A 17,930-nucleotide genomic window follows, 5' to 3' on the forward strand; every position below is an offset into this window, starting at 1 on the left:
CCATTCCCCATGCTCTATGTAGCAATTTTGGGTCTTACATATTTCAGGCTTTCTTGTGAGATATTAGTACTTGTACACAACTTGCAAAACAAGGAAATGAGGTGTGATCAGCTCACTCTATCTGAAAAGCAAAAGACCATCTAGACCTATACATCTGCCCTTCAAAGTTACCATAATGCACAGAAATAGGTGTGGGGTAATTTATCTCTCTCCTATACAGGAGGCCTATTTCAGATTTATACTCCCCGAATATTACGCAGTCTCCTTCCTTGCTCTCATCTCACTCATTTCTACATGAAGTATCTCATAAATTTGCCAGTTTACCAATTAGTATGCACAAATAAACAAACACACATGTTCAAATCAAAAACATTGCAAAATAATGGGTAAACAGGACAAAAATGCTATTTCTTACATTTTGTTTTGCATACATTTTGCATTGCTTCTAGTCTTTTGCAAAACTCTAAACATTATTTTTAAGTCAAGCACTGAATCAGAGCTCCTATTCTTACAGCAAAGACATAATTGGCTTCCCTTGCTTTGATGTAGTTCAGCTGAAGCTTATCATTCTTTAGAGAGTGCACAATAAAGCTGGAAAAGATTTTAGCTATTCCATAGTAGACCTGTTTTGTTTACATCAGATCTAGCTTACTTGCTATTTTAGCTAATATTCAATCACGAATGTGATTGATTGTCCAATCACAGAGATTACATACTAGAAATGAGACCATAAACATTGAAAAAATGCAGATGGCACCATTTTAAAAACACAACTCTCTTTACTCCAACATGCCTTCAACAGACAGGAACAATAAAAACTATTACATATTCCAAGCAGCTTTCTGAACGGGAACTCTGGGGAATTTCACCTGGTGACTGAGGAACACGTTGCCCTTGAAAGAAATGTAAAGGTTCAGGATTGGGTTGCTTTATTTGTGGGGTTTGTTTCGTTGGTTTTTTTTTTTCCCCAGTACAAAATGCAATGTGCTCATAAAAAAAAAAAGTGTACCCAGACACTACATAGTTATAACATTTTTCAACAGTTGCAAAGTCTGCAAATTTCCAACCACTACTATTCCCCTCCCCTTTGGCTACGGCCGGTTAAAGACCGTCCAAAAAACACAATGAACATACCCAAATATAAGCTGTCCACATAGACCATCTTTTATACTCTACCCTGTGTTCCAAAGAAGCTGTAGAATGATTGACAAGCTGTTGAATTTCACAACATGTTCATAAAATCAAAAAAGCGAAATCCTTGAGGAGGGATATAATCTCACCTCATTAAGTTCCTTTTTGAGTCCACTCCATGGCCTGCTACTCACTGCTCCACTGTGTTTAACTCAATATACATCCTTTCGCACATTTGAAAGATGAGGTAAAAATAATACATGAATGCTTTTCTTTTTCTCTATTAAAAGTTATGAAATTAAAATAGCTTTAGGTATGCTGCATGAACTGCCAAGAATATGCTCTGAAAGACAAATACAAGCTTCAGTGCTGGTGCAGGTAAATAACCATCTGAAAATTAGTGAAATATTTAAGTTTCAACTTTTCCTTCCTAGTCCTTCTTGCTAATAAATTTTTTCCAAATTTTCCTTATACATAGAGTATAGGCATAGAGTAATATTAGTATTTCAAAGATTTTACCAACAGATTTTTCCCCACTTTGGGAAATAAATATATGCACCTGGAATTCAACTGCAGCCCCAAGAGCCCCAGGCTTACCTGAGTACATGGACTGTAAAGTCTTCTTACTTGAACTCCCAATTCCTACTGTGCTTGCTTAAGTTCCACCTAATACAGGATGCCCCTTCTGCAGCCAATGGACATGGCTTTTTGGGGTGGTTTTGGCTTTTGTTGCAAACACCTGCTGTGCCACAGCACTGCAAACCAGTACACGCTCACCATACCTGTCTGGGACCGTCCTTGATTTTGATGTAACACGTGGAGAACATTCAAAGATCACCAACCCATTTGGTCTTCCTCCCAACCGGGCACCCTGCAGTGGAGGCAGTCATCTGGCCTCACATCTCCAACTCCATGGAGCCAGGGGAGACAAAAGCTGAATTCAAAATGCTTCTGTAAGTAACCTGCAAGAGCAACCTTTTCTTGGTGTAAAAACCATCAAGAATGTGAATCCCACTAAGCTACTGAGAATTTATCCCTCCCCAGACTCTGCAGTCTATTCAGGAGACTGAAGAGATGTTTAACCTTTACAGTACCCCTATGATGTGGAAATCGCAGAATTTCAAGGAAACTGAACTGGTCACTGATACTTTCCAGGCAGCTACTAAAACTGAGAAATGGTACAAGTAAAGTAGCTTCTTAGGTGATTTTTTTTTTTTTATGTTTAGCTACTTTGTATTAAAAAAAAAAAACAACAAAGACAGAAAGTGGTAAATATAGTTAAAACCTGCCTGGCGAGGCTATAAACTTTGTCCTTGAAGCTCCATTTCGCTCCCATGAATTCAGTTCCAGTGACAAGTGCAGCCAGTATCCGTAGTGGTTTTTCTGTCATAAGGAGCAGGGCTGGTGCACAAAGGCTTATAAATCCTACCTCATGTTTCAGAGAAGAAAGGCTCCAAGTTCCCAGCGCTTAAGTGGCATCTTGATGCAGCCAAGAGCTTAGTCTTTGAGCTATGGCAGAAGTAACCTTTCCCCCCTGACATTTGCCAACGTACTCTGTAATGACACTGTGGTAAATATGCCGAAAGCTGAAAACGCATTGTGCACAGCTCCAACTACTATTAATCTTGGGAAACGTATGGAATGCAGCAGCGGTTGGTATCTGGGAGGAAAAAAATCCAGTGCAGCTTGTAAAATTATTGCTATTAAAAACATGCCCTCACTTCACAACTTAAAATCTTCCTTATAATTTGAAACTTTTTATAGTTTTTCTCAGCTCAGATTTTTACCCATTCTGAATAGCATTAAGAAAATCTGTGCATTTGTACAGTGGTGTACCTACCATGAACATGGAAACCAAAAGGTTCCTTCTCTCTCTCCCCACTCTGCTCCCAGCACTTGATTTCTTAGATGCTTCTAGACCACTAATCACATACAGTGCTTTCCAGTGAGCACTCTGGAGTCTTCATGCGTGGTGCTCAGATATGATACACTCTGTGGAAGCCTTACCACCAAATGGAACAGAAGCACTACCTCATCTCTTCTGCAGGTTAGACTTCTTTTAGGACTCAGTTGAAAGCAATGTTTGCCTTGACCCCAACCCAGTCTGCCAATCCCACCCGACCCGGGTGGTTATTTCCCTGCCTCGCACTCCAACGGCTGCCGAGCTGCAGCCTCCCACAGGAAACCCCAATGCAATGACCATGGATGCTGACGAAATATCAAAGAAATGGACTGCCAAGAGTGGCTTGGCTCGCTTACTTTTACTACATTGCTGCTAGACACTGAGTGTTAGGCTAGATGAACTAGTCAGCCAACCCGTTAAAGCACTATTTAATATTTTTACCATTTCTCCTATTTGTCAAGGTCATCTAGAATTGTAACCCTGGTCCTTCAGCCTGGTTCCAATCAACCCCTGATGGATGTCATCTGCAAATTTAATGTAGCTATTCTTTTCCATCATAGTCACAGACAAAAAAAAGGAACAGTATTGCATAAAGCACAAACCTTCGCAAAGCCCATCTTGATATATCATTCTGTCTTGATAGTAAACCATTACAGCTACTTTGACTACTTTTTAAAGATGACACATTTCCTTAGCACATTCATGGAAATTTCATGTGCAACAGGGTCAAATCCCTTATGCTAAGAATATGAATGTGGCCACTTCATTTAACAATAAATATGCCAAAGAAAATGATGAAAAACAATCAAAGAACAAATTTGCATAGTTGGAGCACAAGCCAAACCACTGCCTTGACAGCACTGCATAAACTTTTCAAAATATGAGAAGGGCAGAATCTCCATGAAGAGAAAGAAGCAGAAAAACATTTTAGAGCCGTGATTGAAATAAAGTGATTCATTTGCAGCAATAAAGCCATACAAAATGGGGAGAAAGTTGCAGCATTTACACACCAGCTCAATGCATAACAAATGGTTTTACTACTGGCAAAGAGGAAATTGGCTGACGATCATACCGGCTTTCTGCAGTTGACTATTGGATATTTACTTACACCAGGAGTATATAGTAAGTTGCAGAAAGAAGATTATGCGGTGACTTCCTCATCGTTTTCACACAGAATTTCCTACAGCCTTTTAAATCTATTAGATATTACAGATTAGTAACAGTGGGGGCTTTTTTCTTAGATCTTTAAGATCTTAGAGCTTAATTCAAATATACTGGCACCGGTTTTAATCCTTCTAGTAGCTGCAGTAGATCTAAGGTCTAATTTCTAACACTTATGTCTGATATACACACGAGCTACTTTTAAACAACTCATATTTGGATGAAAAGCAATGAAGGACTTTCTCTCCTCACTGGTCCCCAGAGACCATCACAGTCAGGTAAGCACAACAGTAGTAGGAGAGAGACAAGTAATAGGTCCACACTAAAATAAGCAGTATTTAGAAAGTTTTCCTTCTCCTCAGCCCCAGACAAAAATGTTGTATGTTGTCCAATATTTAAAATTTGACAAATTAACACATCCATAATTCTTTGGAAAAGGGACAGGAAAGCATGCAGCATAAAACCAAAAAGGATCCTGTGATGTGAAGATATTTAAGTTGTTCCACTTAATATTTTTTTTTAAATGTCTATACAAAAGTCTTAGAAAATTGTGTGCCCCACAGGGCATGTTGTTCTCCCACATACTGAACAACAGGAACTTTATTCCCATTTTGATCCACAAAAACCTTGAAAAATCTATCAAAAAGCTGCACTGAACAAGGGCAGTATTTCCTGGTGGTAGCTGATCCCACTCAGGTTCTTCATTATTTTACCTTGTCAGCATAGCACGCTTTTCCCCACTGTGTAACCACAGTTAATACAGTTTCCATTGTACTACAGCAGAAATCTTAAAATTTACACTTGGAAAGCTGAAGGGGCAAGAAAGATAGGAATGAGCCAGTAGTGTCTGGGCAGACTTAAGTCTCACTTGCACAGCACAGCTGCAGTTGCCCAATAAAAAAATCTTTATGTTTACAAATGTAGCTGAACAATTCGTAAGGGATAAAAACAAAGGTCTTGTAGAATTATTTTGTGTCTTTACTGACCATTTACATAACAACTAAAAAACCCCCAGATCTATGCATTTTTCAAAATGAGAAGAATAAAATACTTTTGAGTCAGTCTTTCAATTTCAGAACAATAATTTTGGGGGAGAGAAGAAAAGAATCCCATTTCTTAATCATACCAGGTTATTCACAAAAAGCCACCTACTGCACAAAATGAGAAGGCCTTTGCCCAGTTCCTGCAGATGGTGTGCATGCGTCAAATGTATTTACTTGGAATTATTCAGCATTTACTGTGCAGGTTGGGACCGTGCTGGTCAAAACCTTCTATAAGGAGCCATGTGAGAAAGAAAGTCGAGACATCATAGATCAGCTTACTTCATCTAAAATTATTTTGCCTACAGTATATATTTTACTGTCTGTTGAAAGCCAGACGTCTTTTTCCTGCATTGTGGATTACGGATAGGGCAGCCTAACTCATGGGGGCAGCTCTTATTAATTATTACTACAGGATAAATCCAATTGAACTCTTTTAGCCAAAAACAACTTTTCACTTATTTCTCCCTCTCCCCCCTAGCCCCCATCCTGTTGGGATGCCAGTGTCTTTGAAAACAAACCTCAGTGAGTGTAAAGCAATGCAGTGAGAGGCTGAATACTGGGAAGTGCCTGGTGTACTTAGTGCCTGCCACAAGCCTTCTCTACCACACACAAAATCTGAGCTACAGAGAGACAGCTCAAGGTGGTAAATCACTCCTGTGATGTTTGCTGGGGAGAACACAAGTAAACAGGAGGGGAAAAAAGAGTATCTTTGAGACATCAGAACTGGGGAAGTAGAAGATGGCGCTTTTGCTGCTTTTTTCAAAGTATCTTGTAAACTGGGCTGAAAAAAGCCTTGGTACACACAAATAGCAGACTTTTCATACTGCACGGATAGGATCTGGCAGTGTTCTTAAAAGGGGAATGTTGACATATTGGCATAGAGCTATTTATAGTCACTTCCATCATGCAGTGAAAATTTGACCTGCTCTTCTTTTCGGGTTTGACACACGCCTGACATCTAATTTTTTGAATCAGAAATGATGACGAAAAACCAGCATAAAAACAACATGAAAAGCAAATAACCACTTGCCAAAAAAAAGGGGGAGAAAAAAAAAAAAGGCCACAGTTGTGATAATGTCAGCAGTGAAGGTTAACCTCTAACTGCAGCAGTCTGGTGAGCTTGCTCTTATATTTGTCAAACCAGCATGCAGGGCTGGCATTCCACATCACGGTCTGTAATACTATACTGCTGGGATATCATTAGCTACTTATAGCCATGTCATTTGCTGTGTGTAACTCCCCTGACCAGAAGGAAGCGAATTCTAAACTTACCCCAATACACAATGAGAAACAGGCCTTAAAGAGCCAGCAAGCAAACTCATGTGCTTGATAACTGCAGCCTGGTTTTGCAACTGAAACCCGAGAAAAGCTGGGAAAAGCCATCCATCATAATAAGCCAGACCTTCTCTGGGAATATGAGGAAGAGCAAAATGACAGTAAACAAAGCCAAAGTTAACACAGGCCCTTATCTAGTGTCACTTCTATAAGCACACTTCTTCAGATCTACCATGGAAAACAGATTTTTCAAAAGCATGTCCAAAGAGTAAAACGTATCTTTGGTGTATATTTTACCTAGGTGGTTTCACTGGATGTCAGCAGTAGCGGGGGGAGACCTCCGAAACAAGCATTGTGTTTAGATTCTGAGAGTAAGCACTGTGTAAATGGGTGAGTATGAAGGCAAATGGCAGGTAGGTAGGCTCCACAAGGGGGGAAAAAATAGCATTATATCTGAAATAGTGAAACCTCATTTATTGATACCTTTGCTAATAAACATAACCAGAGATCTAGACTAATTTGTCTGGGCATTAATTAGAGCAACATTCAATTTACATCCATTTACAGCCCCCCAAAGGCTACAGCATGTCTTGCTAGCTTCCACAGCATCTTCATTTTTCCAAACAAGAATTCCTACTACCTGAGAAATCAAGTCTAGTTTCCCTGAATGAAGTTTGCATCTTCATCACATTCATTCTGGTAACACGCCCAGTGCTCCAAAATAGTAAACAGTGTAGTTTGTTCTTGCCAAAGCTAAAGCAGACATAAACTTTTATATCACTGGGGGAAAAAAGTTCCATTTTGAACTATGAAGAATCTGCTATTTGATGGAATGAATGGAAATATTACTCATCACTGAAGTTTTAAGCCAGATATAAAAGGCTGAATCTTAAGAACTAACTTTTGTTTAGGAAAACAGGTGCTAGGAGCTAAGGAATATTGGACCCGCACAAACTGGGAAAGACAACTGGCCCCTTCAGTTGTCCCTGAAGTACCAAACAAAGCTCAGACACGGGAGACACCTACGGCCACCATTTTCCCATTTCTCATCTTTCTTGGGAAAAAAACAACCAACCAAACGAACTTTCCTTTCTTTGTCAGAATAAAAAACACCCTGAAAACAGGAGCATAAACCAATGAAGGATTTGCCTTTTGCTGAGCTCTGAGGACACTGAAACCTGGATTTGAGTTTCACACATCAGCCTGCCTCTAGTTTCTTTTTTCTAAAGTAATATCCTGTTTTAACAGATACAGTCTAAACTCAGAACACAGATCCACAATTTTCTGCAACAGCAGATCTCACAGGAACACTGTCAAGAGCAACAGCAGAAATCTTGCAAGTTTTCACAGGTTTCACGCTGACAATCTGAAAGGCTGCCAGGGAAGTGACGACGTGCATCATGACAAACCTCGTGGGTTTAATTGTTCACTCAAAAGGGCGAGTGATTTGTACTGGGTAAATGTTACACTGCCGGTTGCATAAAATGCTTCATGACCAAAGGACCATCAATGACTGCAGTTAAGCGTGGGATGCAGAGCAAACACGACCTGAACTTCAGCACGAGACGCTGCTAGGCTGCACAGTTACTTTTTAACAGAAGGCCACGGAAAGGGAAGATTTTTTTATTTCAGTTATAACTCACTTGCAATTGTAAATAATCTTCTAAAAATAAAAATGTAAATAATTTAAAGAGCACACGCCCACACTTGCATTGTCACAGAGACCACTGCTGGTCCACAAGCCTCATTTTTGAGACCTACTAACCCTTTCTGGAAAGAAAAGGCTTTTAGGAAAGCAAACACAGCCCAACCAGCTGAACTTCTGTCAGGTCCAGGGAAAGAGCAACCACGGGTTCAGCCTAGCACTGAGCACCAAGAGCAGTTGTCACTGCCCCAGCTGGGTTGACTTTGTCCTCACACAAGGACAGGGACCTCTAGCCAGGGCTGTCAGTGTCAGACCCCACACATTTGAAACAAGCATGACGGAAGAGTGTCTGATTCCTACCTGGTAAAAATAAATCTTCTCGCATTTCTGCTCTGGCTTCTTCTGAGAAGCATCGTTTTTTCAGCCACTCAGCTTCATACTCGCTTGCGTGTTCATCAGGCCACGTAATAGAGATCTTCCAATATAAAATGAAAGATAATTTTAGAACAAAAGAATTCAAAAAGCATCACCCAGAACAACAACAGAAAAAAACTTTAGAAAGTCCAGAAATTGTAATATTTAGATCAACATCACAGTTAAGCCTTTTCTGGAACATAAGGGCAAACAAGTAAGAAAAACCCAACCTGATCATCATCCAAATTCTGATACTGTTTATATATGGTCATTTTAACATGAACCCATGACCCAATTTGCTATTTTGTGTGGGCTGCTCTCACTGCGGGAGCTGTGCTTAGCAGAAAGAGGAGAACACAGAAGCTGGCACGTATCACTGGGGAGAGCGCTTCGCCACAACTCAGAAGAGAGCAAAAATATCTTCCAAAACAATGACAGCTTGTTAAAAAAGAAAAAAAAAAAGGACAAGAGAGACAGGCAAAAAAGAAATGCTAGGAGAGAAATCCCTCTCCCAGTTTTGAAAAAGGCTTCCCTCTTTCAAACAAATTTTAAAAAGGCATTAATTTTTGTTTTAATTCCTGAAAAAAACACAGAAAGAAAGCATATGGCTTTGTTTGTCATGAACCAAAAGATCTCAGTGCAGCACACACCCTCAGCTGAGTTCTCAAAGCTGTTGAGTAGGTATCAATTCCCATTTCACATGATTCTGCTCTCTCACATGATGGTAAAACACCAGTATTGGTTTAGGATTAGTGTGCGCTTTCATCAGTTCCTGAGTAGAAGTGGAAGCAGATCATCCCTTTACTATCATGATACATTTGCCTATTCAAAGCAGTACTTTACACAGTATTAACTTTGGTAACAAACAATCAACCTGGGAGCCCAGAATTCCTGAATGCAGACCCTGAGCTGTGCTCCCGCATGGGTCAACCTCTGCAAACTCGCCCTGCAGCGGGGCTGTCCCGGCTGCCAAAGGGTTAACTGCTGCATCTTTAACGTGTTTAAAACGTCTTTAACTGTAAAATGAAGGAAGTGAGTTCACATATCAAAGGAGCCACGTACTGTTTTCAATAAAACCTATAAAATCTAAATGATCTGTTAGGTTTTCATATGGCAAGAAAGATTAAAATTCATAGGGAGGGCAGTTCCTGTCCTCTCTTGCCCCATAACACCCTCTTTTTTATGAGCAAAAGTTAATGGAGACGAGGTAGATGCAGATATAGACACAGAAACTAGGTCAGCTCTGAATATTGGGTTCAACTTTGGTTTGAGTGCTTGCTCTAAGATCAAGTCTTTTGCACATGGGAAAATAGCTAATAAAGTGGTATTTTTGATGTGGATTAAGGTCATCATATCTTTGCCATTTGTTTTTCTGATTTTCAAGGCAATTACTTATAGAGTAAAGGGAGAAAAAAAGACATACATGAAAGTGTGATGAAAAATGTGGGGAATGCCTGTACTTTCTTTTGAGCATTTGGTGATGAAGAAGCATCATAATTTTAAAGATGCAGCATAATTTTAAAAAGCACAGTTACATTCTAAAATCCGAAGCCTGGCTTGCTGTGCTCTCTGCATAACATAACTATAAAGTGAAGCTTCATATAAAGGTGGGAAGATCTGCGTTTGCTAAATTGTAATTATTCCTAAAAGCTTTGCAAATACAGGGTAGGGATACAGGTTTGGACAAACAAATTGCGATTAAAGTACAACCTGGGACTGCCTGTAATTTACAGATTAACAAGCATCGTCAGACGGGTAGAATGGCAGATAGGCAGAACGGAGCTTTGCTTCAAATACCTTTTTTCTACCTGCCAGAGCGACTTCCTTCACCACGATGTCCACATCCAGGTCCTCGAAGACCAGCCTGCGCGCCCTGGCCGACTGCAGGAAGCAGTGGGGACACTGGCAGTTGTCCCTCAGCCAGACGCAGGGGTAGCGGCTCTCGCTCCCGTCCTCCCACTCCACCCGGACAAAATGACCCGCGTCCAAAGCTTCCACCTTCTGGATCCCCGGGTTCATGCTGAGGGGCCGGGCGGCGCGCAGCCCTGCAGCAGCCACGTCCCGCTGGCGGTGCCCACTGGTCCCAGTCAGCAGGCTCCTGCCCTTCTGCGCCGGCGGCAGGCAGCACGCCCTGCCCCTGGGGACTTTGGCCCTTGGCAGGACCTTAGCCACCGCCCTCCACATTTGGGCTGCTTTAATGAAGTCCTCGGAGGGAGAACACCTTCCTGGAGTTCCTAAAACGCCATGAAGAGCAGTTTATTACTGATGGAGTCAGTATAGCAGAAAGACCATTTTAAGATGATTCTCCCCTCCCTTCCTGCTACCTAGACCTTTAGGAACATTCATTATCTGTTGCTTATATTTTTTGAGGCGCAGAGGATGTATTGAGACCCACCTACTCAAAAATCCCGTAGTTCAGCAATTTACTTCATCATCGTGGCTGTCTTGTGTTTCCGCACTCAGCTCATTACATATTGCACAAATACCCTCTTTTAAAAAAGACTCCTCAAGGTCAGTTCCGCAAATCAAAAAGCAGGAGTCACTACCAACCATGTTCAAAAGCTAAAGCCTTAAAGTACACGTACCTTAATTCTTACGCTGTATATTATGGAAAAGAGAACACAGAATCCATCTCTTGTGAACATGACTTTAGCTACAGCAACAGAGTTCTGCAAGAGCTCCTTTCTCCTCTCACAGCTGAACTGCTTTCTATAGATACAGTCTTTTATTTCAAGCTAGCTGCGTTCTATACTGCAGAAAGATGATCCATCCAAATCTTAAATTAGAAAAGAAGTTCTGGTCTAGTGTTTTTCATACTCAGAAACATACTTGGCCTCCCCCTGAAACAATAAATCATTACATATATTTTTAATAGAGTGTTTAACCATCTCAAATATTGCATATTTATACAGTATCTTTTTCTGTTGTTTTAGTTCTTAAGCTCACAGGGCAATATATTAATGCCCTGTCAGGACCAAAGTCCCCCCAGTTATCTTTGCACAGGAACAACCTCATTGGTTTCAGTATTTTGACTCACTAAGATCTGCTGGAGTTGCCAGAAGGTTTTTTAAATGTTTGCCTTTGCTACATGTTAGAACTAGGTTGTACAGGACCCCTGGGTCTCCTGTTGCTTTTCTTTCATTTGATTGAGTGTAAAAAAATCAGAATATTGATTTCTACTTTCTCTTATTTGCACACAGTAGTCCCATCAAAACCCAGTATTTATGACTTGCAATGCAGTCCAAGCCACAGCTAGTGTTGTGTGTACAGACTGAAATCTCTTTTATATCTAGATTGAATAACTTTCCTTCTACATATATATAAGTACACTAACATACATGTGTGAATATATATATTTGTATGCCCCCCTTAATTCTAAAGGATTATTCAAGTAACTCAATTTTCGTCCAAACTGAAAAAATATTTATACCACAAGACTGACTACAGTCTCCTTCTGAGATTTCTTGGACAAAGTTTTATTATGTATGACTGCAAAGATGTGGTATGATTTAGGGATTTTAACATGCGATAATTGGATACTTATTCTAATCTCCTTGAAACAAAAGACAAGTACTGGAACACAATGAAGGTTCCTACTATACCAAAACTTTAGAATATCTGGTTTTCAAAAAAAACCAAAACAACCTACAAACCAGGACAACCATCAACAAGTCATTTTAACATATTGTAAACTTTTGCCACACCTGTACTGGTTTCAGGATAGTTCTCTGTTCAGGGCAGTGCATTACCTGATGGTAAATACACTTAAGCAACCAAAATATAGTTTAGATGGAATAAGGACAATTAAGATGCAGGAGCATCTGTCATCCGTCACTGGCCAGTCTGGCCTAAACCACAACAGCAAGTCACAAAACCATTGCCTAATTGCTTAGGCAACTCAGAAACTCTTGATACTTGCCCTGCTACATACGAAGTTATCTGAATCCCTCAAATGGTAATACGACCCATATCAAAAGTCAGCGTGACGCAGACAGAGCTGAGTGTCCTCACACATACCCCTAACCCAGTTTACCTAAGGTTGGTGATCAGGTAGCTGCACACCATAAAACTTTTAAGGTAAGCAAGATCAGAAAAATCCCGACATCTGAATTGTCCAGCACAAAGCATGGTGCTCACATCTGCTTCAATTTAGGGACGCTGCTAGAAAGCATATGAGCAACACAAATGGTGGGATCAATTTATTCCACTTATCTTTCAGCGTATAAGGAATTCAAGCACAGAGCACTCTTCCCAGAACCAACTACCTAGCTCCTGTAGGGACACAGATGCTTTTCTCTGTGTACTGAATATAAGTAGGCGCTCTGTACATATCTGCTTAAGACAAGACCATGAGAACAGAATTTGCTTGTGAAGTTTAAGGCCACCAAAAAGTTCCTCTGGCTTACCAGAGGGGGGCAGGGGAAATTCTGACAACTGGGTAAACATAATACACTCACCTATATATTTCATTACAGTTTGTCCATAATGTACTTCATACATTCATCCATCCAGTAGCTCGTGCACTGGTTTTGTACTCATGTACTTAAGTAGCTTACCAAATAGTTTAAGTATCATTCACATGCTTAGTGCTTAACATAAACAAAGGCTCCTTTTCTTTTGACTTTAGCATGGAGGTTACAACCACCTGGCGGCTGTATATGAACTTCTTATAAATATTTTTCTTCAAGATGGCATAACAAGCGACAGGAAAAAATACTTAACCCTTTACTGTCTGACTGTCAACTGCCTCTCAGGGAAGATTCATCACCAAGTTTAAAGTCCTACGTGAAGCCTGCCAGATTCAAAGGGCTCCTAGGGATCTGTTTTACCATTCAATTAAGATCTCTGAACTTGCTTTTAAGAGACTCCTCTACCAGTAACAGAAAATCACATCAGAATTTTCTGTTATGGCAAGAAACTAAGGTGAATTTATTGTCTTCCTATCACAGATGTCACTTAACTGGTATTTGTTCACCTGGTAATGGATAACTCACTCACACAAAATGCATGTCAAGCAGAATCTCTCCTAAATCTCTGACAGTAACTTTTGTAAATGCTTTGGAACAAAAGGTCAGCCGAAAAAAACCAGATGCAACCAATCCTGCCAGACACAATTTCTAGTTAAGAAAACAACAAAAAAACCCAAACTTGTGGAGGTTACTGAGATGAGTTACATCTAATTTATGTTACAATGGTGAAGGTTGTGAGCCAAACAGGAATTTTCACCTTTGCTCGGATGCGAGAAGCTTGTACAGCAGGGCTCACCTCGCCTAACTTCGGACAGGTACCATAGTGACCTACACCTGAACATCCCATGCACTATCCCCAACACTCCTAACTAACAGGCACATCTGGATCATGATTCAGTTGACCTTGTCAGAAACTTGCCTTAGGATGACAAGAACTGAACCCTCATTTCTCTCCACGGATTGCAGAAAGAGCCTCAGCAACCAGCTCCAACATGGATGTTTTTGCAGTGTTTGCATTCAGCAAGACCACTTTCCATGGCATTAATTTTATGATTAACTGACGCTTATGTTCAGAGACAACCATTGCTACAGACACAATTCACTAAACGTGATCCTGCTGGGAGAACTGTGGATAGTGGCAGCCCTAAATGTTACTGTCATGCAGGAAAAGCCTACACCGCTGTTGGTGGTACCCCTGTTCCACAAGATTTCAGGTCTTGGTGTCATCAGTCAAACCTGTTGATCATCACAAAGCACTCACAAATGCTCCCAGTGCTAACAGCCAGAATCTGAACCAGCACTGCATCCCACAAAGAGAGGGAGGATCTCCTTCCCAGGCTGCGACTGGAGCCTTCAATACGTTTAGGGTAGGAAACCATTCCACTAGACACTATGCAATATTAATAAAAATCATTCTACATAGCTTTTTTAAGGTGCCGATCTACTTTGTCTGCTGCTACTCTGCCTCAAGACTCCAGACATATTCAGCTCTTTCATTTACATCTATTTATTGAAGTCAGTGAACTTGTACCTGCAAAACACCATGGTTAATTTGGAGAGAATCGGGACCCTCAGCTCTAATATTATTCATTTTGCTGATTATGCAAGAGGAAGCCATGAAAATTATTACAGCAAAAAGATTTCCCTTGTGGCGAAGTTACGCGTTTGCTCTTTAAATACACTGCAGTGTTTGCATTAGACTTCTGCTTCTGTCTTCACTGCAAAGCCATTTCTCGAGTTAGCCACCTACCGAGAGAAAGCTTGTAACAGTAAAAGGCTGTTTATTGTTTTCCCCGAGTTTGTCATATCATGATGTCATTATTAGAATGAAAACCCAGATGACAATGATTAAAAATATCTGCTACAGCATGCCCTTTAGATGTTTTTCTTCTTAGATACAAACATCACATAGATCTGCAAGTCTATTTTTTGTCCCATACACACACCATCACAGCAGAAACTTCTCCCTTTGGTAGGATTTTTTTCCAGTTTGCATTGGTGGGGTACAACACTATTCTGGGTCAAGTTCTCCACAGAGGCTACTCAGAATGTACTGGACTACTCCAGTAAGGCATTTCACACCAAATGGGGGTTTTTCACAACTTCTTCCTACCCTGTTCAGCCTTCCCAGCTGGGGTCTCTGTGCCAGGTGAGGCTGAGGCACATCAAGCTCCCTTTTTCTCACCTGCACCATACAATACCTGGGTGGTCAGGCTATCCAGCTGCAGGTCACAGATGCAGGACACAGCACCCAGCCATTCTGACCCTCCCAGGGAGCACCAGCCTCCAGCACTACAAACCAGAATGGGGCAAAAAATTAACTACCAACTTCTGCTGAAAATGCAGGTCAACACTGGCATTTCTCTCTCCTGCAGCAATGGATGACAGATGGCAGAGAGTTGGGATGAAACATTCCTCAAGTAGCCACCAAGAAACCCCAGCCTGAGGGCTCTGTCTGTTTCCAGGGCATCGTAAGGAAAGACATCCACAGACTGGGTGAATTTGTCTGGAAACTGGGTGCTATTCCTGATTTTTTTTTTTTACATTGAAAATGGATAGAACATTAAGGTAAGCCCGCAAATGGCAGTGAAGAACTTGGAACTGTTCTTCTTGATATCTTCAGAAAATCCTGTAATTGCACACTTGAAAGTACTGCACAGAAGTCAACTAACACCTTCCCACCTGATGACAAAGAAAACATTCTCCCCCCCTTACTAGTAGGCATATCTAGAAATAGTGTAAGTGGGCAAAATGACCGTTTCCACTCCTGATCAGTAATCTGGGTGATACTGCCGTTTTCCCAAAACCTTTGTGTTAAGACGTGATTCTAAATGCTTGAGAAATAGAACTTTATGTTTCAAAAAAACTGGAGTCCAAGGCACCTGAGCTGCTGGTGAGAAAAACAAATCCAAATGCCTAGTGCTGATGGTGCCAGGCCCCTGCAGAAAGCACATCTAATTCTAACGGAATCAATCACACAACATGGATTTTCCTATTGTGTTCAGTGTAGTTTTTCAATCCTTGACAGTTTAGAGGTTTGCCTTATTTCTTTTTTTTTATTTTATTTTTTTTTACATAAAAGTAGGATGCTAATCTCAAATTAATGGAGTCTAGATTACCAGAATTACCAGCAAGAGTTTCAGGAGTATTTATCCCTTCTCAAAATCTCCAGGCAGACACTAATCCCTGTGCTGCTATTTTACACCTGAAATTGCATTCTGTACTAAACTACAAGCAGAACTCACCGGTTGGCCTTAAGTTGGCATTCTTGTAACCATGGTCAAATCAAAGAGCAACTGATAATGTAAAGCAAATTGTCTTCATCATAGCTCTCCACATACCTTGTCCCTGAACTACTGTTATCTGCATGAAACTGGAGGACACCACACGTAACTCTCAGTTATCAGACCTCAGGTTTGCATTGTTTAAAACAAATACTACCAAGAGCTCCTATAAGTCACGCTGTCCCATGTGAACATCATGGATTTTCTGTCCACGTTCTTGTTATTCACTCATCATCCTCAGCAGCATGAGGGTCAACCTGGATGCTGGCAGGTGATTACAATTTAAGGTGATCCCCACCTAGAGGCTAGGCTTTCAGCCTTCCCCAGCTCTCCAGTCAAAAGGTAATGCTCACTATTCTCTTTCTTAAAAATCTGCCTCCTTCAGTCTCCTCAAACATCACCCCACTAGACGTCACCCGCTCTCTGCTCTTTGCTTACATCAGCAGTATGTTTATTAGCTTTACCTGCACAGCTACTTAAAATTTAATTCTGGTTAATGGTACTGTTTAACACGTGCTCTCCTTATGCAAGGTTAAGAAGCTGCAGAGAAATGCAGGGCATAATTATTGTGTCACAACCAAGTTTTGCCCGTGCCTTAAAACCAGTTTGCTGCGCCAGAAGGGGAACAACGCAACCAGCTCCCCATGGGATGCACCAGCATCTGACACTGCTGCCAGCTGCACCGGAACCACCGACACATAAGAAGTTAGACAACTGCAGGAAGAGCCCACACTGGCCCCTCTTTGAACTGAGGTTTTATACAGAATGGTTAGAGCTGGAAGGGACCTTAAAGATCATCTAGTTCCAACCCCCCTGCCATGGGCAGGGACACCTCCCACTACAGCAGGTTGCCCAAAGCCCCATCCAGCCTGGCATTGAACACCTCCAGGGATGGGGCAGCCACAGCTTCTCTGGGCAATCTGTTCCAGTGCCTCACCACCCTCACAGGAAAGAATTTCTTTCTGGTATCTAATCTAAATCTCCCCTCTTCCAGTTTAAAACCGTTGGCCCTTGTCCTGTCCCTACACTTCCTGACAAAGAGTCCCTCCCCAGCTCTCCTGTAGCTCCCTTCAGATATTGGAAGGCTGCTCTAAGGTCTCCCCGGAGCCTTCTCTTCTCCAGGCTGAACAACCCCAGCTCTCCAACCTGTCTTCATAGGGGAGGTGCTCCATCCCTCTGAGCATCTTCATGGCCCTCCGTTGGACCCGTTCCAACAGGACCATGTCCTTCCTGTGTTGAGGACTCCAGAGCTGGACAGTACCCCAGGTGGGGTCTCACGAGCGCAGAGGGATAAAATATCTTGTGAGTACTGCCCGAGTCAAAAATCAACGCAAACTTCAGAAAGAGAACAACCCTAGAGTAATTAGAGCAGGCATTGCTGTCGTTGATTGCGAGGCCGCGTTACACCCTCCCGTGCAGAAGCGTGCCAGAAACCCCCCGCAGGAAAACGTTTGCGTGATGCTGTGATCCCAGCAAACATCTACCAGGAAGGGCACAAACCCCGCACACTCACATGACTCCACGTCCGCACGGCACCGTGTCGGGGGGGGGGGGGTCCCTGTCCGGCTGCCGGGCCCGGGCCCCCCCCCCCCCGCCCCCCTCCCC

At 41.7% G+C, this 17,930-nt stretch overlaps 1 protein-coding gene across 2 annotated transcripts in view; it reads right to left on the reverse strand.

Annotated features, from left to right (window-relative positions):
- Positions 1-17,930, reverse strand: part of BBOX1 (butyrobetaine (gamma), 2-oxoglutarate dioxygenase (gamma-butyrobetaine hydroxylase) 1) — a 35,517-nt gene that overhangs the window by 16,440 nt on the left and 1,147 nt on the right. For both annotated transcript variants that reach the window (XM_014953781.1, XM_014953780.1), the window contains exons 2-3: positions 10,370-10,806; positions 8,519-8,633 (exon numbers count right to left, since the gene is read on the reverse strand). In XM_014953781.1, the coding sequence (XP_014809267.1) occupies positions 8,519-8,633; positions 10,370-10,756 (502 nt within the window). In that variant the 5' untranslated portion in view covers positions 10,757-10,806. The remainder of the gene's footprint in view (positions 1-8,518; positions 8,634-10,369; positions 10,807-17,930) is intronic.

The sequence above is a fragment of the Calidris pugnax genome, unplaced genomic scaffold, assembly GCF_001431845.1.
Source record: "Calidris pugnax isolate Ruff unplaced genomic scaffold, ASM143184v1 scaffold268, whole genome shotgun sequence".
In the NCBI taxonomy this organism is placed as follows: Eukaryota; Metazoa; Chordata; class Aves; order Charadriiformes; family Scolopacidae; genus Calidris; species Calidris pugnax.